The sequence below is a fragment of the Salmo trutta genome, chromosome 29 (genome assembly GCF_901001165.1).
Source record: "Salmo trutta chromosome 29, fSalTru1.1, whole genome shotgun sequence".
Taxonomy (NCBI): Eukaryota; Metazoa; Chordata; class Actinopteri; order Salmoniformes; family Salmonidae; genus Salmo; species Salmo trutta.
This window is the reverse complement of record NC_042985.1, coordinates 18659109-18686921: the sequence shown is the minus strand read 5'-3', so window position 1 is coordinate 18686921 and position 27813 is coordinate 18659109. Positions and strand designations below refer to the sequence as shown.

Here is a 27813-nt window from a genome sequence, read left to right as displayed (position 1 = left end):
AAGGGACAGGGGAAAATCGCCGCATGAAAAGTATCCAAGGAAATCTACATATTATTATTTTATTGACACTTTGTCAACAAGTTACCAGTGTGCCTTTATAATAGCTGTAAGTACACGACTAGGGAAGCGTGCCCTGTTTTACTTATTTAAATGGGAATGGAAATGTATGCCTAGCTGGAAATGCCTGAGGAAATTTTACATCAGACGAAATGACAATGATTAAAATCTGCTTTTTTCCTGCTGTAAATATATTGAGCGACGTGACACTTGCTTGATATTGAATAGCACTTAACCGTTACCCCCTCCACACCAGAACGTTAAACCGTTACGGGGGCTGGTCTATTTATATGTTTTACCGGAAAATACGAAAAACCTAGCAATCATTATTATATCTGGTCATAGACATCATTTTTGTAAAAGGGAGAGAGTATCACTTTTTCGTTTTAAAAATCTGACGGGGTGCGAGTAGAGCTAATTGTAGCCTAATCCTTACCCCAGAGGCGTTTGGGCAGCCCGGAGCAAGAATTCTTTTTTAGCGCTGCTCTGTTATTTAGAGACAGGATTATTGGCTTTCTTCTCATAACAGACCGGCAGTTTCATTTAAGCAAAAAGACACTCAAGAAGCTAAAATACGAAGCAGGATTTGACCGACTCAGTTTTTAAGTGTATACAAATAAGAACCGAAACGGGAAAGGAGAGATCTCTTCTATGTATAAGGTAAGAACGCTGCTTTGCTTCTTCCTGTGCCGCTTTTGTGGAAAGAGCTTGGTCTGAGCAAGTCAACCAGCATTAGCTATAGATAGATCTTTAAAGCCACAGCGACCCTTCTTTTTAATCAATGTAGCTTTCACTGGTAGATTCACATGCTTTAAAACAGTTTGTGGATACAGTGTTGGCAGTTTCGTTTCAAAGGAGCGGATTCTACTTGAGGAATGCTTGGGTCAGCTATTGGATGGCACTCTAGTTATACGAAACTCGGGCATGTGAAAAAGGGGAACGCAGTCATCAGCTGGGACTGATAGATACTGGAACGGATTCCCTCGGACTCCTACGATGTTTGAAACGGTATGACTAAATTCATATTAAGATACGGCATTTCCTCATGGTATGATAGCCTGCAGTATCAGCGAACAAACTATACTCAACACCAGGTAATTTGGAATAACTTCACTTGTAGTAGGGCTATGTTTTGTCCAGTCTGGGAAAGGTGTGAATGTTTGTCTAGGCTGTTGTCTTTCCCTTGTTGTCTATTGATGCCGTTGGCATATTTACACATTCATTTTACGCATTGTTCGCTTTTGAATCAAACGTCTCTGAATCATAATTTCATGATGGTAGAAATGAGTAAGACGCCATATTGTGCATCTGGTAGAAGTAGGCTATCCGTGCGCATCAATGTAAACTGTTCAAGAGGGCAAAAGTGGATACTCTATGGATCTCTGCGACTGTGCATGTTCTTTTTGGCTATTTTATTTTACAACAATTACGCACATTCTGATCTTTACTTTGCACAATATTGTCAAATGTATTTCTTTGGTACACTATTGCCCATAGTGAAAACCAACTCTTGTGAACGTTTCAAACCGGCTTATTGGCTAGAGTTACTACAGCTGGAATGTTGGTCAATAGGAAACTATTATAACACAAAGCCAAGGAACAGATGTCAGTTGATCTCATTCAAACGAGTCAATGGTAATAGTTCCGGTATTTGTATTGTTTATGTGAGAACTCTTGTGAGACTATAATGGCATCGAGTTTCTTGGCTTATAGCCTTTTAATAATGATCATCTTTACCCCCATATTGATCATATAATAAACATGCTTTCCAATATTTCACGTTACCCTCCACTTCGTCAGCTCCTCCCATCTTAACCCTGTGTGTGTGTGTGTGTGTGTGTGTGTGTGTGTGTGTGTCTCATATCTGGTATATATTCCCCCAACAATATTATCAGTATTGGTTACTGTGGCCCATGGCTAAGTGAAGAAGGTGGGATAGCCTCATACGCCAAAAACTTCTTAAGTCTTTTGAAGTTTTTCTTTCACTGGGGCCTGAAATGTATCATCCAGCGTGCGTATTAAATTATCATTATTCCTGAAGGCTTGGTGGTGTACACAGCGAGGCGGGCAACACCCTGGAAAATTCTGTAGTCTTCAACAACACTTTGTGCCCCTGGGCATCTCGCCTGGAGCAAAGGGCTGAATGAGCCCTAACAACTGCCTTCTGTTCACCTTTCATGGTTAACATTCAAAGTTTAGTAAATGTGCTCTTGCATGGAAGAACAAGTTGATGAAATGCCTTTCTTTCAAGTTATAATAATTTAGTTTATTCCAGCGACCCGCCATTTTTGCAGACATGATGGATATATATTTTTTCATGAAACCACATCCTAATGTAAGTTGCTTGACATTTTCTAACTATATCTGTTTCCAATTAAACTAACTCTGATATTAATTAAATGTGTGTGAGTTGAAATGTTGGGATTTAATTCACAGGCCTATGCGTAATATGCGCAAAATGCAAAGTAAATCCCCATAGGAAAACATGTTATCTTGATCAATCTTGATTAAATTCGATTGTGGTGATTGGTTGTATGCAAACTTGAGGAACTATGATCCCCAACACCCACATGTCTGTTTAATAGCCTACATCATTGTTTAACCCAACTCTGACGCGCTGTATCCATGCGCCTCGGACTGCGCTGTGGCCTGTAGCACGCCAACCAAGTGTATGCTACCTGGATGTTACGAAGGGGTGTAAACGAAGGGGCTCTGGAATAGTTTGGGAGGGATTCATGTAACGGATAGTTGACATTCATGAAGTGGTCATATGTTTCTCATGCCTTCCATCCAATATCCCCAATATTCACACCAGCCTGAGGACTTGCATCCTTTCTCAGTTGAACATGTGGCAAAAGCGTGCCCGCGTTTCTGAAAGGTCATTGGAGGAATCCGAGCAATTAATTAAAACTCCTGACCTTGTACATTTACATTCATTTTCATGACAGATATTATAGAGTTATGAAGTAGTTTGTCTTCACATCTTGGTTGGTCCTGTTATGTTTTTATAGTGTTTGATACATATAAGTCCCCTTGACTCCTATGATATGAGATGCTATTTTTGATGCACCAGTAACTTTTTTATTACATTTACATGTATAGGACATTATTGTGTGGGGGTAAAATAAAGAAAGAACACAACAGTCTTGTAAGGGGTGAATGTTTTCTTATGTCTGGTTCAGGAACAGAGTTCATCGAGAGCAAATGCCCTGGATTCCGTATTCTCAGATTGGTGGTTGGTGTGTCTGGGCATATCACGTCTAACACATAACACGACCTTTAATTAGAATATTGCAGTTTGTTTTATCGCCCTAGAGGCTGACACCTAGCATTCCTCTTTATGGAGCCATAATAATCATCCTCCTATCCTGCCCTCCGGCGTTGAATGAAAAGATGCAAACATACTTCATTAGAACGGTGGCAATAATTTGTAAGCTAAATATGCGAGCAGACAGACATGGAAGTGATCTGTTAAGGCTCAGGATCGCACTGGTGGAAGATACAGACTTTCTGGAGACCCGAGTAATTTATGATGTCTATGGCTTTTCCATTTGTTTATTTTAAGGAAGGAAGAAGCATGTCACGACTGTCTTTGACCCGGTCCCCGGTATCTCCTATGTCCACACAAGGAATCCCTCTACCGGCTCAACTGACAAAGTCGAATGCTCCGGTTCACATTGACGTCGGGGGACACATGTATACTAGTAGCCTGGCTACTCTCACCAAATACCCCGACTCAAGGTAAGGAATCGGATATTCTCATTCAATAAGTGAAATGTGTTTGTCTCGTTTATTATCCACAGTGCCAAGATGTGCCACCCAAGGTGCTTTTGTTGCAGGATTCATTTTGAACATTTTTAATACAGGAGTGTAGCCTACTGATACATATTGTACTTGAAATTGTCTCCCACCATAAACTTAAAAAGTCAATGTGCTCAGTAACACTTTTGTTAGGACATGATGCTCCAAAACCCCTCATTACAAGTTTTTGATATCAGTGATATACTTGATTGCTTTAATGATTGTTTCTCTGTAGTTTGATATTGTATATTGGATAGCCTAACCTCCATATGGCCTCATTTGAATTGTATTTGATTATAACCTGTTTATAACACATGGAAATGTGTTAATTGCAGTTGCTGACTCTTTTATTCGCTGAAATGATGCTACAGGTTTATGCACTTTAACTGTACATTATGGAGAGAGAAAATGTCTGGTTATTTCCCCATTATAGTAACAAAACCAATTTATCTAAAACCATCTCTAATCCATGTCCAAATGATTTGCAACTAAAACGAGCAATGCAACTTTATAGTAAAGCTAATAGTTTATGCTGAAGTTAGTTCATGCTTTCTATAGAAATTACCCCTTATGTTATATATTCCATGAGCTACATGCTCTAGTCAATTGCTATTACTTGAAGCCAGAGTTTCAGCTAAGCCAAGGTTAACATACGTCAGTTTGTAGGAAAATCTAAGGAAATGCTTAGAGGAAAAGTATCAACATAAGCCTTGGATATTCACACAGCTCTGACAGGAAATCACTGTCAACTACTTTGTTTTCTATGTCCATAAACCAGCATGATTTATCTTGTTGTGAGAAAATCTCCATGCCTATAATAGGCCATTGTTTATCCTTAGTATTATTATGCCATGCCTGTCATTGCTATAAGCTGTGTGTTTGGTTCATTTAAGACGGTTGGACAGCAAGACAGGACAAGACACTGCAGGTACACAATACCTGAGTGAACGTTTTTGTTATTACTAGCATTATGTGCATATTACCCACCATTTTATGACATTAGAATTAGAATTTCAGTAAATCAATAGTTTATATATTTGAATGACTTTCCAGATGTTCAAATACAGGTTGTTTCATATACACTCACTGTACAGCCACACATATACCCGGATGTACATTATGCAAATGATACCGTGTTGTTTTACACTTGTCTATACTATTTATCATGTAACTTTTACACCACCATGTACCTCACACAGTGGCGGTCGGTGCCGTTTAAGACGAGGGAGGACGTTTTTTTTATGAGCATGGCCTTATTTCTATTACAGCATATTGGATGACTACCATTCATATTCCATTCACACAATTCAATGTAACAGTGATAGGTTTAGGCTACAACATGATACTAAAATTTTCCCTACACCAATCATGAGGTTGCTACAACCTAGCCTATGAATGAAAGTTTATAACGTTGGTGCACACAGGTCGAGAGAAACATTTTAGGCGACAGACAGTGACACATGGACAGACAATGACCCTTTCAATACATCTAGCTGATCTAGGGTGTAATCATTAGTCCAACAGTTGCAAACAAGAGTTTCTGTTGGACAAATTCAGGTATGTTTATCCCCGTTTCGTTTTTCAACAGAATCCGCAGAATGAATTCACCTCTGATCATGTGTAAACAGTTCACTTTCATAGCAGGCAGATTGTATTCCTTCTCACATCGATGCACACTCCTCCTCTTACCTTTTCCCTTCGCTTGTGGACTTCAATGCACAACACAGTGACCAGGCAAAAAAAACTTTCCAAGCCAAACCATATCATAACCGCTACACACAGCCTACACTGTTGAAATTCTTTTTTATGAAATTCACTGAGGATGATGGCCCTTCCCTACCTCCTCTGAGGAGCCTTCACTGACCTCACATAATGGTATTGCATAATGATGTTACACATTGCATATACATTATACACAAGGGTGAAAAGCCATACAAATGTAACAAACATGCTGTATAGTAGGGAGCTCAGAAGCAGTGCTATTACAGTAAGAGTAATGACAGGATACCACTGTGTATGTGAGAGCCAGTTCTCTCTCTCTCTCTCTCTCTCTCTCTCTCTCTCTCTCTCTCTCTCTCTCTCTCTCTCTCTCTCCTCTCTCTCTCTCTCTCTCTCTCTCTCTCTCTCTCTCTCTCTCTCTCTCTCTCTCTCTCTCTCTCTCTCTCTCTCTCTCTGCCTCCTCAGTGTTCCACACAGTCTGCCTCAGGGGTTCACTTTCCTCTGGAGCCAGTGGAGGAGGAGCCCTTTTGTGTGAATTAGGATAATGGCTGACAGAAAGCAAAACAATTACACTGCAATAGCCAGACTTATATGCAGTCTTTTTAGAGGACATCCGGTGTGGTGTGCATGGAGGAGTCTAGTCCTAGTCCGCCGTCCATGATCCACTGAAACTTGACAATTAAAGAACAAGGTTCAAAGAATTGTAAGTTGATGATTACTTTTAATAGATTGCTGCGTTAATAATGCAGAGTGCGTAGAGAAACTTAGTCTAGTAACTAATGTCTGGAAATTCATCTTCCTCTGTACAGACTGCATTAAGGGACAGGGGTCATCAAACATTGATACCCGCTCTGGGGAGTTCATAGTTAAGGAGATAAGCTTCAGAGCTCCATTCTACTGAGGCTGAAGAAATTAAATGAGAAGAATATTACACAGACAAGGAAACTATTTTGAAATGACCCTTGACACTAGTTATTACTTATTTTGATAATTAATCTGGTTTCCATTATCTATGAGGGATGCCATATAGCATATAATATAGCATAAAAACAAAAACAAAAAATCACCTTGGGTATTCAAACCACCAAGTTACTGGCCCAACGCTCTAACTACTAAGCTACATGCAGCCATCCCTGGTACTGTCTACTATGCCAGGGGTTCCCAAACATTTTCACTTATGCCTCCCTTCCTGCATTTGGGACCCCCCCCCCCCCCCCCCCCCCCCAATGTCTTTTTCTATGGGCACAAGCACTGTTCATGACAAAAACTGTTCACACTCCTCTTGTCGGTGGAGAGAACATTTTGCCGTTATAAACCACATTTTCTTGCAATTCTACACATTTTGCCATGTCTCATGTGTATTTATGTAATATTTGAGTGACTCAAACATCACAACAAAATTTATGGGCAAACAAATCTAGCTAAAAAACCTTAGCTGACATGGGATAGTTGGTCTGGACATTTCTGACAATTTATAAATAGCTCTCTAAAGTATACAATGGATAACATGACAAGAGGAATACTGATGATGTATGATTGCACCTTGTGCATTCTACAATTTTCTTTTTTTTAAGGGGGGTGGACCCCCACAGTTTGGAAACCACTGTAGTGTGCTACTATACCACGTGTTCTACTTTCACTCAATATACCACTCTCTAAACACACTATTACTCCCCTTTATGAATGTCTTTCACACATGAACAACATTATTCATTAAAGTTTGAAATAGGCAAGAGTTCAGTGATGTTCGAACCTTCAGTTTTAATCTCTGTGTACACTTGACAATGGGCATCCCTACCCAGTTGTAAATCTATTCACAGAGCCAGTGTACTCCCTTGAAGTTGGGTTTGATACATTCATCCAAAAACACTCTCTGGGCATTTGTTTTCACAGACATATGTAAGATGTCCTGCAATGTATGTCAAAATTCATTGGGAATCTATTGAAGACAGCTCAGGTCTTTCATTTTGGAGAGAGTGAAAAGCTGCACTTGTCTTGACCCACCCACACCCCTAGCCATGAGTTTCAGACTCTAAACTGTTAGTCTGACTTGTGTGGGTCCATGAGATGTCTACCTACAGCCTGCTCACCCACACTGCCTCTACTCAGCACCACTGGGATGGGAGATCAGAGATGTTCCAGTCCTTCACGAACTCCCACTCTGCCCTCTCTCTCTCTCTCTCTCTCTCTCTCTCTCTCTCTCTCACTCACTCTCCTTCTCTCTCTATCACCCTCTCTCTCTCTCTCTCTCTCACTCTCTCTGTCTCTCTGAGGCAGGCAGGCAGGCAGGCAGGCAGGAAGGATGGTGTATAGCTCTCTCTCTCTCTACCTGTCTGACATGACAGAAACAAAGCTGGGTGAGGGCGGGGTTCCGTCTTTCAGGTGCGGAGGGCCCCCAATCAGAGATTTACCAAAAGGAAACACTAACACCGAGGGAGATACAGAAATGGAGAGAGGGAAAAAGAAAGAAAGAAATAAAGAAAAACAGGCAGCATTTTAATTGCTTTTTAAAAAAGTGGAGATGAAAAACAGAGTTACCCTGGAGGGGTATGGTGAAATTCTAGCTGGAAGAATTGCAAGACCATATGAGAAAGGAACACCTCGGGCAATACAGGGAGATGAGTATTGGTTTTTTATAAAGCATTTTGCATCGATTTTCAGAGAGAAAGGGAGAAAGAGAGAGGGGCAAGATGGAGAGAGAGAAAGAGGGAGAGAAGGGGAGGGAAAGAGAGAGGGAGAGAAAGAGAGGGAAAGCATCTTTAAACTGGCTCTCTTTATACAGTTAACAGGAAAGGAAAAAGAGGGAAAATTCTACATGATAGGATTCAGTCTATACCTGATGAAGCCCTTTGATACAGGCACTGTGTGTGTCTTTACAAAGCAAAGGATTGTAATGGAAAGTCAATGCATTTCGCTTTAGAGATTTAAACTATAAAGTCAAAACTGCAAAATGGTCCCGTGTGGCTCAGTTGGTAGAACATGGTGCTTGCAATGCTGGAGTTGTGGGTTTGATTCCCATGGGGGACCAGTATGAAAATGCATGTACTTACTAACTGTAAGTTGCTCTGGATAAGAGTGTCTGCTAAATGACTAAAATGTAATACAGTTGTGTGTGTAGAGATTCCCATAGCATCTCTCTTTCTTGTCTTATAACAGGATTTAACAGTCACTGGGCAAAAGCAGCTTGTGAGAATTAGACTTTCTGGTGGTTTAACTGTACTCAGCTGACCTAAAAGCTGTTAGCATGATTAAAGAGCTGATTACATCAGAACAATGATAACAGAGAAGCCTTCTCTCTGCCAAGAGCTGTTTCTGGGAGAGAGGAGGGAAATGTTTCAGTGAAACCATTTTAAAGGTTACTCTAACCTGGACTGCCACTTCTACAGAAAACTGTTGAGTGACACATACAAATACTAAAGAAAAACAGTGATTGAGACACCATGTCGATCATGTCTCTAATAATGACCAACATAAAAGTCCTCTTCTCTTCCTTCCAGGTCTATAGCTATTATACACCTGGTGCAGATCTGAGGTGGAATGAATGAACTAATGGTTGAGAGCTACCATAGCTAATGATGTAGGATCTTAATTTGGGCCAGTTTGCTACATCAGGAATAAAATCCTGCAGCAACAGGAAATGTAAATTATTATGTGGATTATAATTAAGGGATTTTTTTTGTAAGGGAAAATCAAGTCTGAAATTTAAAAGTGGAAATTACAAACTTCAGAAGCTTTTGTAAATGTCAAATACACTACACATTTTTAATTTCCTGCAAAGTCCTCCTGCAACAGGGTGATCAAATTAAGATCTTACATCTTGACCTGGACAACCTCACAAGAGATGAGAGAGTTGTGTAGTTGTCCAACCTGATCTCAAGGCATCGTATCGACAGTATATGGTGGGATGAAAGCTAACAGATTACTGCATTTTCCAGTGTTAGCCTTGCTCCTTATTCACTCCTGGTTACATTTTGAGAGGCCGACTATGGATGGATGCTTGGCAAGCTACAGGTGTCTTATTACTTAGAAGTTATGTCCATAATTCATGGAATTTCCCTCTGTTGTTCTGCATTCTAATGGAAAACCTGCGTCAGTGATTTTAGAGAAATTACTTTTTGAGTGAATGTTGATTCACGGCACGAGGTGTAATAGTCACACTTGGGCTCTTACTTGTTTTCAAAGATGAACCAAATCAATACATAATTCAGTAGAACATTTGTATTCAAAACACAAATAGGTATCAGAGGATCATGGATTCAAACGCTATAGAGAAACATATATCATATTTCATTGTAGCAAACCCCAGGTACATGTTTGATTTACTCTTTAGTAATAGAGCTTCAAACTGAACCCATAACATGAATTTCTGTAAGTGCCGGCCGAGACACTGTATGTTGTCCTAATCACACAGCAGAAGGGACACTTCAAACAGGCCTGGAACACAGGAAATGTGCCCTAAGCCCCTTGTTTCACCCAGGATGCTAATACATTTAAGACTTAGCGCTAATAAAATGGAAAAATAAATGGAGGGTAATTGTTTCATACATTTGAAGGCAGCCGCTCAACTCAACCTCATTCCATTATATGTGTGTGTGTATTTCAATTTCCAGAATCAGCCGTCTGTTTAATGGCACAGAGCCCATCGTGCTGGACAGCTTGAAGCAGCACTACTTCATCGACAGGGATGGAGAAATATTCCGTTATATTCTCAGCTTCCTGAGGACCTGTAAACTGCTTCTCCCAGATGACTTCAAGGTACATGATGATTTGTATTTGCACACCATAGCATCATGTGTACTGTATGTGCGCTATATGAACTCACACAGTGTAGAGATATACAAAGGATAGATGATTGATTCAAAGTTTGATCTTCCCTCTCATCTGAGAAGAATGTCCAACATGTTAGTTTTAGCTGTCTATCAATTTATATTATAAACATGATTTAGCATTACATTCACATTCTATAAGTCAATATCAGCAGTCATTTGTTTTATTACTAAAACATTGGAAATCGAATCTAATTAATCCCCACCGATTTATCATTAAAGTGATGCTTTGAAGGTTTTGTATAATTTCAGCCAGTAGATCTGAAATTGCTATGCTACGAATTTCCAATTATTCTATATATATTTTTAATTCAATTTTTAAAATATGTTACAATTTGTAAGTGCTTAAGATCCCAGACTGAACATTTAATATACAGTTGAGGAAAGGTGAAAATTCGGTCTAAAACTTAGCATAGTTCTGTGATGTGAACCAAAGCCCAGAGCTGTTGTTTCTCACAAAACAATGATCTCTATAGAGGTGAGGCCAGGTGAAACAGGCCGTATAGCCCCTGTTCCACTTGTTCCAGTCTGACAGTACCACCCAGTCTCCCAGCCACTGCCTCTCTCTCTGCTCTCAATAGAGTGCCATGACAGTTTAAAGGAACTGGGCTTGAGAGGGAAGTAGGATTACTAGAGAAGGCGAGAATAATGTGGTCTTGAGTCTGACAGAGGGGAATGTGTGGGGAGGGAGTGTACTGTAGGGGATGTCTACAGACAGACACACACGCACGCACACACACACGCATGCACGCACGCACGCACGCACGCACACACACACACACACACACACACACACACACACACACTTTTATACAGTGCTTCCTGGGAAACTGGAGCTACTTTGGTCCATTTTAGCCCACTGTGGCTGCACACACCTGTCTCCTGTTTCAGAGTGCGCATGAGGAGACTCCTTCCTGGATGCGCTTGGCTTAGCACAACAACCGGCTCTGGAAATATACACATATTATTGTTACTAAGTTATTCTATTTAGTAACAGAGCAAAGATTCAGGCCAACGATCGATCATGGACTCAGGCCAAATCTTCTGTGATATAACCACTTTGATCGATCTAAAACACAATTAGTAAAATGTAAAGTTCTGGTTGATGATGTCTAAGGAGAGCATATTCAGTGCTCCATCTGTTCCTGTCCATCCGGATCCCTTTTAGTTCAGCTTATTATACCCACATTTCCATGTCTTTCCCCTGTTGGCTTGGAGTCGTTCATCACTCTGGCTAAGGGGAGTAGAGGAGAGGCAGATCCCCCTGGCTAACTCTCAGGGCCAAGCATTACGGCTGAATGGGGACTGACCTGAACAACAGTGAGGACATGAAAGCTTCCTTCACATTTTTGGCAAATTACATTTTGGTTTTGGTTTGATCTGTATAGTGTACTGTATGGAAGCTATAGCTGTTCTCATCCACTCCCATTCTACACAGTCCAATCAGCCAATGACTGTAAGTCAAACGAATGCAGCATCAGGCTGATTGAGGTAGTATGTAGTACATGTAGATATGGTTAAAGTGACTATGCATATATGATAAACAGAGAGTAGCAGTAGCGTAAAAGAGGGGTTGGCGGGTGGTGGGTGGCAGGATGTAATGCAGATAGCCCGGTTAGCCAATGTGCGGGGGCACTGGTTGGTTGGGACAAATGAGGTAGTATGTACATGAATGTATAGTTCAAGTGACTATGCATATATGATAAACAGAGAGTAGCAGCAGCGTAAAAGAGGGGTTGGGGGCACACAATGCAAATAGTCCTGGTAGCCATTTGATTACCTGTTCAGGAGTCTTATGGCTTGGGGGTAAAAACTGTTGAGAAGCCTTTTTGTCCTAGACTTGGCACTCCGGTACCGCTTGCCATGTGGTAGTAGAGAGAATAGTATGATTGGGGTGGCTGGGGTCTTTGACACTTTTTAGGGCCTTGCTCTGACACCGCCTGGTGTAGAGGTCCTGGATGCTAGGCAGCTTAGCCCCAGTGATGTACTGGGCCGTACACACTACCCTCTGTAGTGCCTTGTGGTCGGAGGCTGAGCAATTGCCGTAGCAGGCAGTGATGCAACCAGTCAGGATGCCCTCGATGTTGCAGCTGTAGAACCTTTTGAGGATCTGAGGACCCATGCCAAATCTTTTTAGTTGCCTGAGGGGGAATAGGCTTTGTCGTGCCCTCTTCACGTGCCCTCATCCAGCCTCCTCTCTCTCTGTTGATCTGCATACCTTTCAATTTGTGTGAACTCTGAAAAAATGCAAATACGGTTAGGATGACTTGAGCATGTTCTTATCTGAACACAATCAGTGTTGGCGTCGCCCCAGGCCTGGGTCTCTTCTCCTGCTGGCAGCCAACATGCTGTGTGTTTAGCTAAATCAATGTGAAAGCCTGCTTAGCAGAATAGTAACAAATATTCAGCATATATCAGTAGATGTAATACAATATTCACTCTTAATGTGCTTTCCACATGACATATTTCAGACATTATTCAGACTACAATGAATCACAAAGTGTGTAAGCAATGCTCAGTCAATTAGGTGATGGTCCTTAACCATTCCGGTGTGTTTTTGCATGTGACAATTATATTCTTATATCAATGAACAGTAAGTTCTTTATTTCTCAGTACGATCCAGTAGATTTCTCAGTCACTCACAGTGCTAGACAAAGTGTTATTATAATATTAAGGCTAACTCATTTCACATTCATTATCGTCTTGTTCATTATCACTGCATATAGGTCAGTGGTGTTGCCATATCCATGTCAAATGACAGTGCTGAAGGTAACTTCTAATTTTGTTGGTTTAGTTAGCTGTAAAAAAGTATTTTGTTCCTATTTCCCTCTATCTGTATGCTCTCTCTCTCTCTGTATGCTCCTTCTCTTTCTCTCTCTCCCCATCTCTCTATTTTGCTCTCCCTCCCTCCCTCCCTCCCTCCCTCCCTCCCTCCCTCCCTCCCTCCCTCCTTCCCTGCGATGTTGCCTTGCCAGTGGGTGATCAGGTCGGATCATTATTTTGGAGCTCAACCGGCCTGTCTGGACACAGGATTGTGGGATAGATTGTCTCTTGGAGCTGGCAGCATACAGCCAAGACAGAGCTGTTGGGCCTATCTCCCCTCTCATCCTCACTTCAGCATTACGTTAGGATTATTCTGTTGTTTTCTGTTCTGCCCGGCTCAGGCTTAGGATGACTAAAGTGCCTCGCAGACAGACCCCTGTTAAAAACACATCTATCCGTGGCTTCAGACCTGTGAAGGATGAGGAGCTACACTTCGATACAGAGAGCACCCCTAAGGGGGAACATCTCTTTATGTATTTTGTCAGCCGCAGTGAGGAGGGCCTAGAGATGCCTAGAAAAAAGTGACCGACCCACCCCTTCACATTCTGTAATCTTAAATATTAGAATGTCGGCTTAAGATGTGTTGCGTCACCGCCTGCTTCAGCTAGAGTTGGTTTTGGGCCATTCCTGGTTTTCAGATGGGGGGTTGAATGAGGGTTAAAGAAGCAGAAGGTTTTTCATGTCAGTGTTTTTCATGCAGGGGGATTTGAAAGTGGCTATTTCTTCCATTCTGACTGAGGCAGGCAGGGTTAATAATATGTTATTTGCTGCTATTGCCGTACCATACTCTGTACCCAACAGTGTTCTGGAGAGGCGAGGGAAAACTCTTTTTAGATTTGGTTCCCCCAGCACCCCTAGCACCCAACACCCACAGCCAATGATGATGCAGTCAGACTGAAACAGGCACTCTCTCTTTCTTTCCTCTGCACAAACCCTAACTTACTTTAGAAGTCCATAAAGACTATAATACGCTGCGATTATCAACTTTTCTCTTGAACCAGTATCTTTCATCAAGAGAATGATTAGAAGGTCCTGATACCGAATAAATACATGGAGGGTATGGCAACTCATTATGTCATGGGAAATATTGTTTCCCTTTGTGCTAGGTTGAAGATGACAATTGTTAAGACAATAAGATTCTAATATCCCATAGCTCTTTTCAACAATGTGACCAGCTATGCTAGTTAGCAACTCTGCTGCTAGTTAGCAACAGTGCTGGTCCAAGATTTGTGACGACGTTATCTTAACCTCTGTATATTTTTGACCTACCCTTTGTACAGGAAATACATCAAATAACATTTTAGGAATGCAGCACCCATAAATGTAGCAATTTACCTTTGTCTAATTTCTAGCTAGAGCTACTGGTAGCAAAATCAATTACTGATTGTTTTGCTAGCATATTTACAATACTCATTTGACGCAATATAAAATTGTGAAATCAGAGCTTAACTTCGGGCCACTATTCACATTAGACATTACCATAAAATCCCTCTGTGCAAAGCATGCATAAAAAAATCAACCATGGCTTATATTATAATTATCCTCATGTTCACTTCTTCTCCCTTATATATTCCCCTCACTTCCCCTCTGTTAGCTAGCTACCAATAGCTTGCCTTTCCTCCTCAGTCTTCCTGGTATTTTCTATGGTAGTGTTGAACGATGGTGCCATCTGGTCTTGTGGGAAATTAGAGGCAAGAGCGCAGGGGCAAATGGCCCCCAGCAAGCACAGCCCAGGGGGGGAGGCAGCTAGGCAATCTGCTGCAGCTAGACTGTCTGCACACAGGAATGTACCATCCCATCCCACATCACTGCAGCCTGGGCTCACTGAGCCTCGCCTCACTGACACAGGCCTCTATAGAGTAGAGCTCAATACAACATGCTAGAGGATTACTCAGCCCTGCCAACAGCTACTGTTGGAGTAGAGAGTGACTGGCTGATTGCAGCTACAGTATGGCCATGGTTAGCATGGCTGTGGTTCTGGTAATAAAAAACCATACAGGCCTTTCTTGTAAACAACTGGAGACTGATCTGGTTTACCAGTGAATCATTCTTCAATCTGAGATATTTGAATGTTCAATGTGGGCCTAACCGAGACCATTTGTTACCAGGAAATACCATGAGATGAATATGAGGGACTGACTATAAAAGACACTCTTTTAAAGCCACTTCGATACGGAAGTGATTTTTTCGTAGCGGGTTAGGAGAATTTACACAGCAGGTTAGGAGAATTAACAGAGCAGGTTAGGAGACTGAGGTTAAGGTTAGGAAAAGGGTTAGGGTTAGCAAAAATGCTCTCCTAACTTGCTAAGAAAATCACTTTGTATCGAAGTGCCGTGAAAAGGACAAAGAGGCATGAAATGACTTGGATTTGAGTGTTTGTGCATGTTTCCTATCCTGTCCCACCCAGGAGTTCCACCTGCTGTACGAGGAGGCTCGGTACTACCAGCTGTCCCCCATGATTAAGGAGCTGGAGCGTTGGAAGCAGGAGAGGGAGCAGCGTAGGACGGCCCAGCCCTGTGACTGCCTGGTGGTGCGGGTGACGCCTGACCTAGGTGAGAGGATCGCCCTTAGCGGGGAGAAGGTGCTCATCGAGGAGATCTTCCCCGAGACTGGAGACGTCATGTGCAACTCGGTGAACGCCGGCTGGAACCAGGACCCCACGCACGTCATCCGCTTCCCCCTCAACGGCTACTGCAGGCTCAACTCCGTCCAGGTAGATAACGTTTTGTCTGTGCATGAATGTCGGCAGCCGTCTTTAATCATCACTAGAAGGTTTTCTGTCCTGGTGATGAAAACCCCAGAGAGCCTCTGTGACTTCTGTTTTCCTATAGTCTTGAGGGAGCAGGGTTTACAGTGGGTATAGTGGTGTATCACGTTTTACAGGTGTCAAGTTGACTGTCATCACTGGTGATCTATAGGACAAGGACTCCACTTTGAAATGTCCATGTAAAGGCATGTGACCTGATTTGTGTCCTGCGTGTAGCCAGAGACAAGATGACTGTTCTGTAGCAACAACCCCTCATCATAACTCACATGGGATAATAGTTACTCTGATGTGATTTAGAGTGAATTTGTTTAAGATGTTCAGAGATAGTGACATGTTTTTTCAGCCACTTGTAGGTTTATGTCACAGCAATAATATTAATCTTCCTCTCAGAAAGCACTCTTCCCCCTCCGAGGTTTGAATGAGGCTTTAAGGAGCGGAGCAGCCTCTCACCACAGCTCTGTGGTATCATCAACACCTCATTGCCAATAGCCATACAGGTCAACACATAGAGGAGCCTCACCCAGCGCCCAGCATGCCCCACACTACCCCCAACACGCCAGGCAGGCGTTCTGCTCTGACACCTCCACCGCCCTCCTGCCAATGTGAGAGACCACCTCTGGGGCTGCTGCCTAGCTGCCTGAGCAGCGGGACAAAGCCCTGTCTCCTCTCCACTGTCTGCCTGCGCTGCGGCCATGTTTTCTTCTCACAAAAATGAGAGGGGTGAAAAAAAATGATATGCATAATTTACGTTTGACTCCTTTTTAAGACACAGCTCCTCTTTTTAAAAAGACTCCAATATAACACCGCCCGGGGAGATTGAAATACACGTATTGCATTTTTTAATACCATACTTACAATTTCTCAAACAGCCTAAACCGGTTTATACTTCTTTTATAGATTTTTAAATGGCTTGCAATATAATTAATTGGCCGCATCAACTAACACAACATTTTCCCACTATGTTTACCGCCGAGTCTGGTCTCAGTGTGCGCCGTACATCTGTCTCAAATGGACTGGGAAGTATCCCTCCTATTTTAGTTTTCATTATCAGGCCTTCCCCACAGACTGTGGAGCTGAGGTGAAACCAACCCACATACTCACTGTCTCTCTGTGGAGCTGAGGTGAAATAAACCCACAGACTCACTGTCTCTCTGTGGAGCTGAGGTGAAACCAACCCACATACTCACTGTCTCTCTGTGGAGCTGAGGTGAAACCAACCCACATACTCACTGTCTCTCTGTGGAGCTGAGGTGAAACAAACCCACAGACTCACTGTCTCTCTGTGGAGCTGAGGTGAAACCAACCCACAGACTCACTGTCTCTCTGTGGAGCTGAGGTGAAACAACCCCACAGACTCACTGTCTCTCTGTGGAGCTGAGGTGAAACAAACCCACAGACTCACTGTCTCTCTGTGGAGCTGAGGTGAAACCAACCCACAGACTCACTGTCTCTCTGTGGAGCTGAGGTGAAACAAACCCACAGACTCACTGTCTCTCTGTGGAGCTGAGGTGAAACCAACCCACAGACTCACTGTCTCTCTGTGGAGCTGAGGTGAAACAAACCCACAGACTCACTGTCTCTCTGTGAAGCTGAGGTGAAACCAACCCACAGACTCACTGTCTCTCTGTGGAGCTGAGGTGAAACCAACCCCATTATTCAGTGTCTGCATCCCAAATGGCACCATATGCCCTACATAGTGGGGAATATGGCACCTTATATAGGGAATAGGAGGTAATTTGGGAATCAGACAGCGTGTGAATGACTTGGTACTGGCAGAAACGGGAGCCTGCCTTCTCTTCAGGGTTTCCTGTTTGTCATGTTTGTGTTAGTGAATGAGGGACAGAGTGGGGCTCTAGAGGGCTTTGTCTCAACGTATAGCCTTTTCCTGGATGGGGAGGCGTTGTTCGCGGCAGGGCTCCTTCTCTCTCTGGGCTGGCCCCTTTAAGACAAATGCACACACACACACACACACACACACACACACACACACACACACACACACACACACACACACACACACACACACACACACACACACACACACACACACACACACACACACAGAAGCACACTGTAGGGGTTGGCAGATGTGAGGGGAACAGAGAGCAGATGGAGGTGTTTCTGGTGTAAGGGGAGATTTTTCTAAACAACTTCCTCATCCTGTCCTGTGTCTTTGTTGAGTGAAGGTATGAGAAGGTTATGAGAATAATCCTCGCCTTACCTGGCCAGACAATGTGCCTGTGATCTGATTACAGTCCTGGACCCCGACCCAAGGGAATGCAACCACACCCTGCCCAGAGGAAGAAAGAGAAGAGAAAAAGAGAGGGAAAGTTTTGAGAAAGAGATGGAAAATAGTGTTGGGAACTTGTGTATTTCCGTGTTGCCCTGGTTTGGATTCTTTAGTCTCTTCAGTCATCTGCTGCCCTTAGTTACAGCATTTCTCTTCCGATACAAGGGCAGGTACATTCATTATAATTAATCACCAATAACATTTTGGGCGGCTTACTAACTCATTCTGTCTGAGAAATCGTTCTTGCCAACTCCAATGTAAGAGAAAACCTATAAACAATCCCACCTTGGTGAGTGAACGATTCATTCCTCCAGTCATGAAAGGAATTTAGGGGGAATAATGCAAACCACCTGTGATGTAGAGCCATGGGAAAAAAGGACTGGGCCGCTTAAGAGGGAAAACATTTAGCTATAAAGCCACAGCGGTGGCTTTTTTCACACACACACACACAAACACACACACACACACACACACACACACACACACACACACACACACACACACACACACACACACACACACACACACACACACACAGTCCCGAAGCAGGAGCCGGCCGGTACCCACCTCCGTACATCACAGTGATGGAGCACTGTGATCAAGCCAGACGCAATCCTTCCTTCATCACCCTGACAGCAACACTACTCTGAGACGGCCCCTGTCCTTCCTGTCCCCTCTCACTGCCAGGGCTGCCAGGGCCGGGGACATTACATGGCCCAGTCACTCTCTCTGACACATCATGTCACATAACCAGCCTATCAATCCATACTAGGTCAGCTAGTAACAGGGAGAACATGGCTTCACCCTGCAGTTTGCCTCCGTCACCACCACCACCACCTCCATCACCACCACCACTACCATCACCACCTCCATCACCACCACCCTCACCCTTCCGAAAAAGAAAACACAGAGCACATCATGAACTTAGCTACCAAAACTATTTCTGGCCCTCCTGTGTCAAAGCTTTACTACAAACTTATTTAGTGAACTTGTCTCTTAGACAAGCCAGCAGTTGTCCCCCCTAGAAATGGAACACTTTAGTGTGATCAGACAACCACTTTCTAACAGGTCTTTTGTTGTAGATGCTTGTGATGAAGTGGAGAACGAAGATGAGGTAGAAACAGCGTTTTAATGGCCATGTATAGTTAAACAAAGTAGGACTCCCTCCATGCAGCACCACATTACTCTGAGTCTGCTCTACCTGTCACTCACACCCAGCCCTACGTCCTGACAACTGGAGACTTAGACCCCCAGCCCTACGTCCTGACAACTGGAGACTTAGACACCCAGCCCTACATCCTGACAACTGCAGACTTAGACCCCCAGCCCTACGTCCTGACAACTGGAGACTTAGACCCCCAGCCCTACGTCCTGACAACTGGAGACTTAGACCCCCAGCCCTACGTCCTGACAACTGGAGACTTAGACCCCCAGCCCTACGCCCTGACAACTGGAGACTTAGACACCCAGCCCTACATCCTGACAACTGGAGACTTAGACACCCAGCCCTACGTCCTGACAACTGGAGACTTAGACCCCCAGCCCTACGTCCTGACAACTGGAGACTTAGACCCCCAGCCCTACGTCCTGACAACTGGAGACTTAGACCCCCAGCCCTACGTCCTGACAACTGGAGACTTAGACCCCCAGCCCTACGTCCTGACAACTGGAGACTTAGACACCCAGCCCTACGTCCTGACAACTGGAGACTTAGACCCCAGCCCTACGTCCTGACAACTGGAGACTTAGACCCCAGCCCTGCGTCCTGACAACTGGAGACTTAGACACCCAGCCCTACGTCCTGACAACTGGAGACTTAGACCCCAGCCCTACGTCCTGACAACTGGAGACTTAGACGAGTGCTGCACAGGCATCTCTAGCCCCTCTGGAGATGTGTGTGTTTGTGTGTGTGTATGCACGTTCGTGTGCCTGCATTCCTGCGTGTGTGTGTTAACTCCAGTGTTTGTGTGTGAACTCCGGTATGTGTGTGTGTGTGTGTGTGTGTGTGTGTGTGTGTGTGTGTGTGTGTGTGTGTGTGTGTGTGTGTGTGTGCACTCCGGTGGCCATCAATATTACATCACGCTCTGTTTCCAGCCATGAGGCTCATCCACTTTGATTCCTGCCTCACCGGCTTCTCTTGTGTCTCTACTGCGTTCTGTTCCGTTATGATGCTGGGAGGTTAGTGGAGCGAGCTTGATACGTATCCCCTGCTCATCCCCATGGCGACCCCAGGTTTGAGTGGCAGCGCTGTGATGTCCCTGTATGCTGTACAGGGGGGGGGGGGGGGGGTTGAATGTGACAGTGGCTGATCCCTCTGCAGCCAAGTCAACCCTGCAACAGTGAGAATAGTTTAGTATGCTACAGTAGGCTACGTTTATGAAGGTGCACAGGGGATGAAGTGAGGCAATGCTTTTGTTCACATTCTGAGCTTCAAACATAGGCAGAAAAAGGGGAACAGAACGTGTTGCTACAGTGAAGAACTGTATGCAACTTTGCAACTTTCAGAAACCACTGTAAATCCTGGGCAGTGAGTTTTGGGTTCTGTGAAAGAGCCAATACCTTATTTACAGCAAGAAGGGTTAAAGACACGTGAACATTGGTACATTTGGCATTTTGAATCAAAGATCAATGTAAATGTGTTGAAATTCAATATGAAATTTTGAGGTTAAATTCAATATATTTACAGTGTAATAAGGCCTCATTATCAAAATGTTTTAATTAAGAGTATCTTTATTGATCAACCCTTCTCTCCTTTGTGACTGAATGCGTCGCCTAACGTGACAGAGTCTCACATATGTAAAAATAAATTTTTTTTTAAAAATATGGGGTGAAAATGCAATGTGATGCAATGATCAAAGCAGAGAGTGTAATATCATTTCCATAATCGTTACTCCTCTCCATCGTCTGTCGTGGATTTGGGGAGCGTTCGTTTGATGCTTCGGCAGGTCTCTTAATTAGTGCCTCTCTTTCCCACAAATTACTGACTCCGTCATCGTCACAGAGCTTCGGAGGGGAGGGGAGGAGAAGAGAGAGGGAGAGGGGGTAGTTATTGTTATTGGAGTTAGTTAGGTGCAAGAAGAAAAATGCTGCTGGTCCACATTTAATCTCAGCTTGTGTCCCAAATGGCACCCTGGCCTATTCCTTATATAGTGGACTAGTTTAGACCAGAACGCTATGGGCCCTGGTCAAAAGTAATGCACTACATAGGAATAGGGTATAATTTGGGACGCACTCTCTGCCTTGTTTTTGCATCAGGGCAGGGGGGGTAGCAGGGCGAGGTGGTAGGGGGTTGTCTAAACCAGCCATTAATAGTTGAGCAGGCCTGTTTAACAAGTCCTATCAGTGTGTGTGATCTGTGAATTCCTCAGCAGGCATCCTAACCCCCAGACTGAGGAGGCTGCGTGGCTCAACCACCAGGACTAATTGTCCCGCTTTAGCCCTCCAATGGGGCCACCACTCTCGCAATTAGAGAGGCCACTCTCACTTGTGTGTGTATGTGTGTGTGTGCGAGTGTGTGTTTATATGGGGCAACAGGCGAAACGCATGTATTTTGCGTGATCTTCGTCTCTGGCTTTGTATCTGGCAATATAAGGAGAGGGAGGCTAGCCCTGAGCAAGACCATTCATTTCCATACGCTGCAACACTCCATTAAAGGAACTGGGAAATAAATAAATACACAGCACTCCACACATTGGGATTTAGAGATACTCCCTCTCCTAAAAAACCCAGAAGGATTACAGGAGATGAAAAAAATCCATCACAGCCCCTAACAGCTCCTCACAGTTCCTCACAGCCCCTCACAGCCCCTCACAGCTCCTCACAGCCCCTCACAGCCCCTCACAGCTCCTCACAGCCCTTCACAGCTCCTCACAGTTCCTCACAGCCCCTCACAGCTCCTCACAGCCCCTCACAGCCCCTCACAGCTCCTCACAGCCCCTCACAGCCTCTCACAGCCCCTCACAGCCCCTCACAGCCCCTCACAGCTCCTCACAGCCCCTCACAGCTCCTCACAGCCCCTCACAGCCCCTCACAGCTCCTCACAGCCCCTCGCAGCTCCTCACAGCTCCTCACAGCCCCTCACAGCTCCTCACAGCTCCTCACAGCTCCTCACAGCCCTTCACAGCTCCTCACAGCCCCTCACAGCTCCTCACAGCCCCTCACAGCTCCTCACAGCTCCTCACAGCCTCTCACAGCCCTTCACAGCTCCTCACAGCCCCTCACAGCTCCTCACAGCTCCTCACAGCCCCTCACAGCTCCTCACAGCTCCTCACAGCCCCTCACAGCTCCTCACAGCTCCTCACAGCTCCTCACAGCTCCTCACAGCCCCTCACAGCTCCCCACAGCTCCTCACAGCCTCTCACAGCCTCTCACAGCCCCTAACAGCCCCTCACAGCTCCCACTATCTTACAGGCCTCAGCCTCACTCCTCAACCCCTACTGCTCATTACTCCAATTAGGAGCTCTAGACATCTCTCCATATACTGAACTCAAGCCAGCTCCCTCCAAACACACCTAGCTAACTCTCTCTAATACACCCCAAACCCCCTCCATCACTTTGAGCTTATGCCCTCATACCATCAGCAGCAGATCCTTCAACACCACCCACCACCATGAATATTAGAGACAGTGTGATGTCTGACCGCCCCTCCGGCACATATCCATCTATGTGATTGGGTTAGTGACATGTGCTACTGTATACGTGACTCATCACCAGTAAATGTGCTTTGATTGATGAGGAGGTGGTGGGTGGACAAGGTCATTATTATTGATAAGTCTGTGTTAACCCTTTGGGAGCTTTTCTTGGCCTCTGTGCTTCTACTTGTTCTTTCGGGTCTAGGCCGGGTTACTGCAAAACATTTTGTGGCTACTAATGTACAAAGGGCTTTATGAATAGATTTGATTGATTAAACCTCTGTTGTTGCTCTGTCCCTGCAGGTTCTAGAGCGTCTGTTCCAGAAGGGTTTCAGTGTGGCAGCGTCCTGCGGCGGCGGGGTGGACTCCTCCCAGTTCAGCGAGTACGTGCTGTGCCGTGAGGACCGGCGGAGTATGTCCATGAACACCCCCATCAGGATAAAACAGGAGCCCCTGGACTAGAGAGACTTTAGGAGAGGAGAGGGACTAGCCACGAGGGACTCCTCACCCCCCTACTGGACAGAACAGAACAAACCCAAACCCTAATATCCCTCCACCTCACACCACAAAAACCAACAAAGCAAGAAACACCTAAGTATTAGCAGACGCCTGATAACGTTGCCAGCTCTGAGGAACTCAGCGCTCTAAGGGGAATGTAGTATAAACACAAAAAATGAAAGAAAGAAAACAAAAGGATTTGATTCTGTTTACTAATAACACCCAAAGAAATATAGGACTATGATGATGAACAGAAAGACTGAAACAGCAGCTCCATCTCTTGAACCATTTAAGCACCGTGACCAATCTCTTTTTCCTCCAGTTGTAAGGCTCTCTGACCCCTTGTGAAGAGGTGTCCTGACCTCAGTGAGGAGCACGGCCCCCTTGCCCTCAGTGCAGCGCATGGCGGTGTGTCGTCCAGTCCCGTACGTGTCTGTGTGAGGCCCATGTGTTGTGTGCGCCGTCCAGTGCAGCTGAGTGGGGACAAGACAGGTGCTATTTAGGGAGGCCTGGCCTGACAAGGGACAGGGCTGGCAGAGAGGAAGCGGAGGAAGTGACAGCCATCCAGCCCACATTGCTCTTATAGCCAGCAACCAGGCCTCGCAGCCAAGGGAGGTCCGATTGATTGTCTTTCTTATTTTCATTGTTGTTTATAAAGTAAAACTTTTTTCACTGTTTTTTTTGCTGTTTTATCACAACATGGTGTAAACAATTATTAATAGGATTGTTTTATGTTTTTTTTCCTCCTATATGAAGGATGTATGAGCATTGTATTCAGAGTCATTAGGTTTGAAAGCTTGAGAGAATGAGAAAGAGAGACAGAGAGAGAGAGAGAGAGAGAGAGAGAGAGAGAGAGACAGAGAGAGAGAGAGAGAGAGAGAGAGAGAGAGAGAGACTTGGCAGTGGCTATAGAATCACTATTATGTCTGGAGGCTACGTGGCTAAAGCAGCAGTCTGGCTGGTAATGCATTCAGAGCTGGAGAAGGTCTCATTGTTTAAATGGGGCTGCAAGGGAACCTGGCCATTTCTACATCTTTCAGAGGAAACATTTGTAGCATGCATAAAAAGTGCGTTGGCGTTGTCGCAATTAGCTGTAAAACATATCTTACATCAAATAAGATTAACAATGTGAGAGTACATATATTTATTAAAAAGTTAAAAGTCAAAATGTAAAATTATCTGCAATGTGAAATGAGAAAATCTGAATGAAATTGTATATGAAGGCTCTGAATGTGTTGCTGGTTGTGGAATGCCAGAATGTTCCTAACTTGAAGAGGAACATGTGAACTGTATCAGTGTATCTCCATGATTGTGATGAGATGTACTCTAAATGCTTGATCACTTTGTTTGCACTTATAACACATCATCTACAAAACTTCCGCCACCCCAAAAAAAGTTTAGTATACGTCCTGATGACCAGTGCCAAATCAACCCACACATTATCTCATTGTGTTTATAGTAATTAGTACATATTAATATGTTGAGAGAGCCTAAAACAATGTAAGTAATAGCAAACTTCAGTGATAAAGCTAAGTTGCCTATTTGATGATTGTACAAAGTTTAAAATTCATGTTTTCATAATTGTTTATTTGACACAGAAATCACTATGATTATTCAAAACTATTTTATAGGAATAAACACAGTACAAACACAGTACAGTCTGACAATTGAAAGAATACTTTACGTTCAACATGGAAGCCCCTGATGTTTGTCTTGCTGACTGTCTGTCATTTCATTTCTAAGGCAGGATTATTTCAATCACTCTTCACATGTCTGCAGCAGCATAACCTAAAATGAACTGTAAGCTGAGCATCAGAGCATTGTTTACAGAGAAAAAGAGTGGGAGGCACTTACTCTATCCTGCTGTGATTCCATGGTTTGATTCTCTACATTTGTGGATCAAAGAGAGAAACAAGAAAGAAAGAGTATAAGTTGTCATACTTTATATCTGTGTAACTGTGTTTCTCCCGTTCCAAAATCATTGATCAAAAAGAGGCCCATTCTGATCTTGGTTCAGCACCGGCTTGTTAATGAGCTTGTTTTGAAACCTCCTATGGTGGGTGTTTCACTAAACATTACGAAAATCTTAATTCAAATGGGATGGTAGTCTAATTTGTAATGAACCAACTCTCCTCTTGGTCCTAGTGTTCAGTGTCCTCTCTGTGGATGTCCACTGATTAAACAAGCCCCAGGACTTCTTCAGTCTTCAGTTCTTAAAGATGGTCAGGGTTAGTTAGTTTAGCTCCAAGAAGTCCAGAAGGCAGCACAGACCTCCTGGGGGGCCTCCCTCCCAATCAGGCTCCTCTTTGTTCTGACCTGCTACTGGCCTGGGCCCTTGCATCCAGTCGCCTCAAAGGGAATGGCCAACCAGGCCTTTCATATTGCTGAGGGATGTGGGGCTTCAGAGCCCAGCAGGTCCCCCGGGCTCCCATGCACTCCCAACTCCTCAGCAATGCCAGTAGAGACAAGGGTTGAGCCCCCCACTGCGTCATCACATTCCCAGACCCTTCTGTACAGAGCACCCTCCTAACGTTACCCCCATGGCTCACTGGACTGCACCGCACCAGACCAAACAAACATTCCCTCACTACTTTATGTCCTCTGGTATCTCTTGATTCAACTTTACATCTGAAGGTAACCGGCTCAGTTCTCAATGGTTCTGAATAGTTACAGTATGTGGCAGCATTTAACTCACCTTCATCAGTTCACTTCCTTGTTGACACAAGAGTAAAGCAACTCAACAATACCTCTTACAGGTGTCAGGTTCTCACAGATACCTCATTACATTACAGGGACATTTCCTCAAACATATTGTATGTTTTCACACATACACTCAGAAAAAAAGACTGCTGTGCAGCACCATTTGTCCCTGTAGGAGAACCCCTTGAAAGTTGGCTCCAGATAGAACTGTTTTGGGTTCCAAATTGAACCTATGTTCCAAAAGGAACCTGTTAAAGTGTGCTATTTTGAACCAGAAATAGCTCTCTGATCTTAAATGGTTCTATCTGGAACCTTTTTTCAGAGGGTTCCCCTACAGGGACACATGGTGCCACATAGCACTCTTTTCTTCTGAGAGTGTACCATTTTCTTTTAGTAATTTGTGGTCAGTAAGTTGGTAGACCATAATTAACAAGGAGTCCTACCACTTCTCTGTGTGGTGCGTCCACACAGTCCAGAGACCGGAGGGAAGTTGTACAGTTGTTTGTATATTAAATTGTTATCAGGACACTGGCTTTTACTGAGCCCTCGACCGTCTTATTAAAAAAGAGACCTCTAAGTCCTCTCATTTACTACAAAACAAAAATAATGAAAATCATTTCCAATTTGCAAGCATTATGTTGTGTACATATGGACTAAACACATTTCAAAAGGGTATACTTAAGGTACAAAATGTATATTATTTAAACTGTTTTAATAATTAGACTGTGGTATTAAAGGGCATGTGTTCACTTACAGTGTGTCCATTTGATTTTTCTTGCATATTTGCGATAATAAAAGGATGTACTGTATATTTTCTGCCTCGGTCCTGTCCTGTGTGTCATTTCTTGGATAATGGGTGTTGCTTTTTCCTCCTTTCATCTTCACTAACACTGTCTCTTTCAAGAGGTAAAATACAGTACACCTCATGCAGTTACATGTAAAACAGATCTCTTGTGGTTTCTTAGGTGGTCATGAACTTTGTCAGTTTGACCTGAAGTGAACTCTCAACATACTATAATCCCCCAGAAAAATGTGTCAGACCCCGCACAAACATATCTTTGCAGTGCACCAGTTTAGTCCCTGCATGGGTAAAGTAGCGGGCGTTAGGGGTTAAATCAAGATCAGCAGTCTGAGGCGCCAAAGGGACTTTCAAATGGGCCTGCTGCTGCATCTAGAAAAAAACCCCCACCAGAATCTGCTCCCAAATCCCTGTGTTTAGCACCGAGTTAAACGTTTTGGTCTTTTCAAAATGCTGCTGCTTAATTAGTAGTAGAATCCGGAGGGGACTTCTTCTTGGTCTCTAGTACTGGTACTTAACTCAATTTGTACTTAGCATGTAATGCTAGTAAATGGATATGAAGTTGGTTTCAATAGTCAATTTCAGTTTGGGTACAACTAACTGTCTTGTAAAAACATTACTGTTGATTTTGTGGTTAGATTTAAATAATTAAGAGAAACTGATTACTATGCGTAGCTAACATATTAACCTGTTATATAGTACAGTAATTACAACACTTAAGCTACAATACACAATTTAAGTACAGTACTTTAATAAAGCTGTACTACCAAATCCAGTTACTCTGCTTAACTACAGAACTGGTATGGTATCAAGTGTTACTAAACATATTACAGATGGATATGGATATTATGGATATTCAAAGAAATTCTACTTAAATCACAAAAGTCTGTGTCTGCTTAGTT

General features: G+C 43.7%; 1 protein-coding gene across 5 annotated transcripts; it reads left to right on the top strand.

Annotated features, from left to right (window-relative positions):
• kctd15b (potassium channel tetramerization domain containing 15b) lies at window positions 1–26928 on the top strand. Of its 5 annotated transcripts, XM_029721085.1 has the most exons (6): window positions 126–717; window positions 2333–2392; window positions 3623–3798; window positions 10188–10332; window positions 15634–15939; window positions 23218–26928. In XM_029721085.1, the coding sequence occupies exons 1-6, from the start codon at window positions 709–711 to the stop codon at window positions 23374–23376; spliced, it is 855 nt and encodes a 284-aa protein (XP_029576945.1). In that variant the 5' UTR covers window positions 126–708; the 3' UTR covers window positions 23377–26928. The 5 variants fall into 5 exon arrangements, with proteins under 5 accessions (XP_029576949.1, XP_029576945.1, XP_029576947.1 ...); XM_029721089.1 differs by lacking the exons at window positions 126–717; window positions 2333–2392 and adding an exon at window positions 1–106; XM_029721087.1 differs by lacking the exon at window positions 2333–2392 and having other exon boundaries at window positions 128–717.
• Window positions 26929–27813: the final 885 nt, after the last annotated feature.

Bases quoted from the DNA above. Each gene is read 5' to 3' on its own strand.
- kctd15b (XM_029721085.1), top strand. The intron at 3,799-10,187 runs GTAAGGAATCGG...TTCAATTTCCAG, and splicing joins ACCAAATACCCCGACTCAAG to AATCAGCCGTCTGTTTAATG. The intron at 10,333-15,633 runs GTACATGATGAT...TGTCCCACCCAG, and splicing joins TTCTCCCAGATGACTTCAAG to GAGTTCCACCTGCTGTACGA.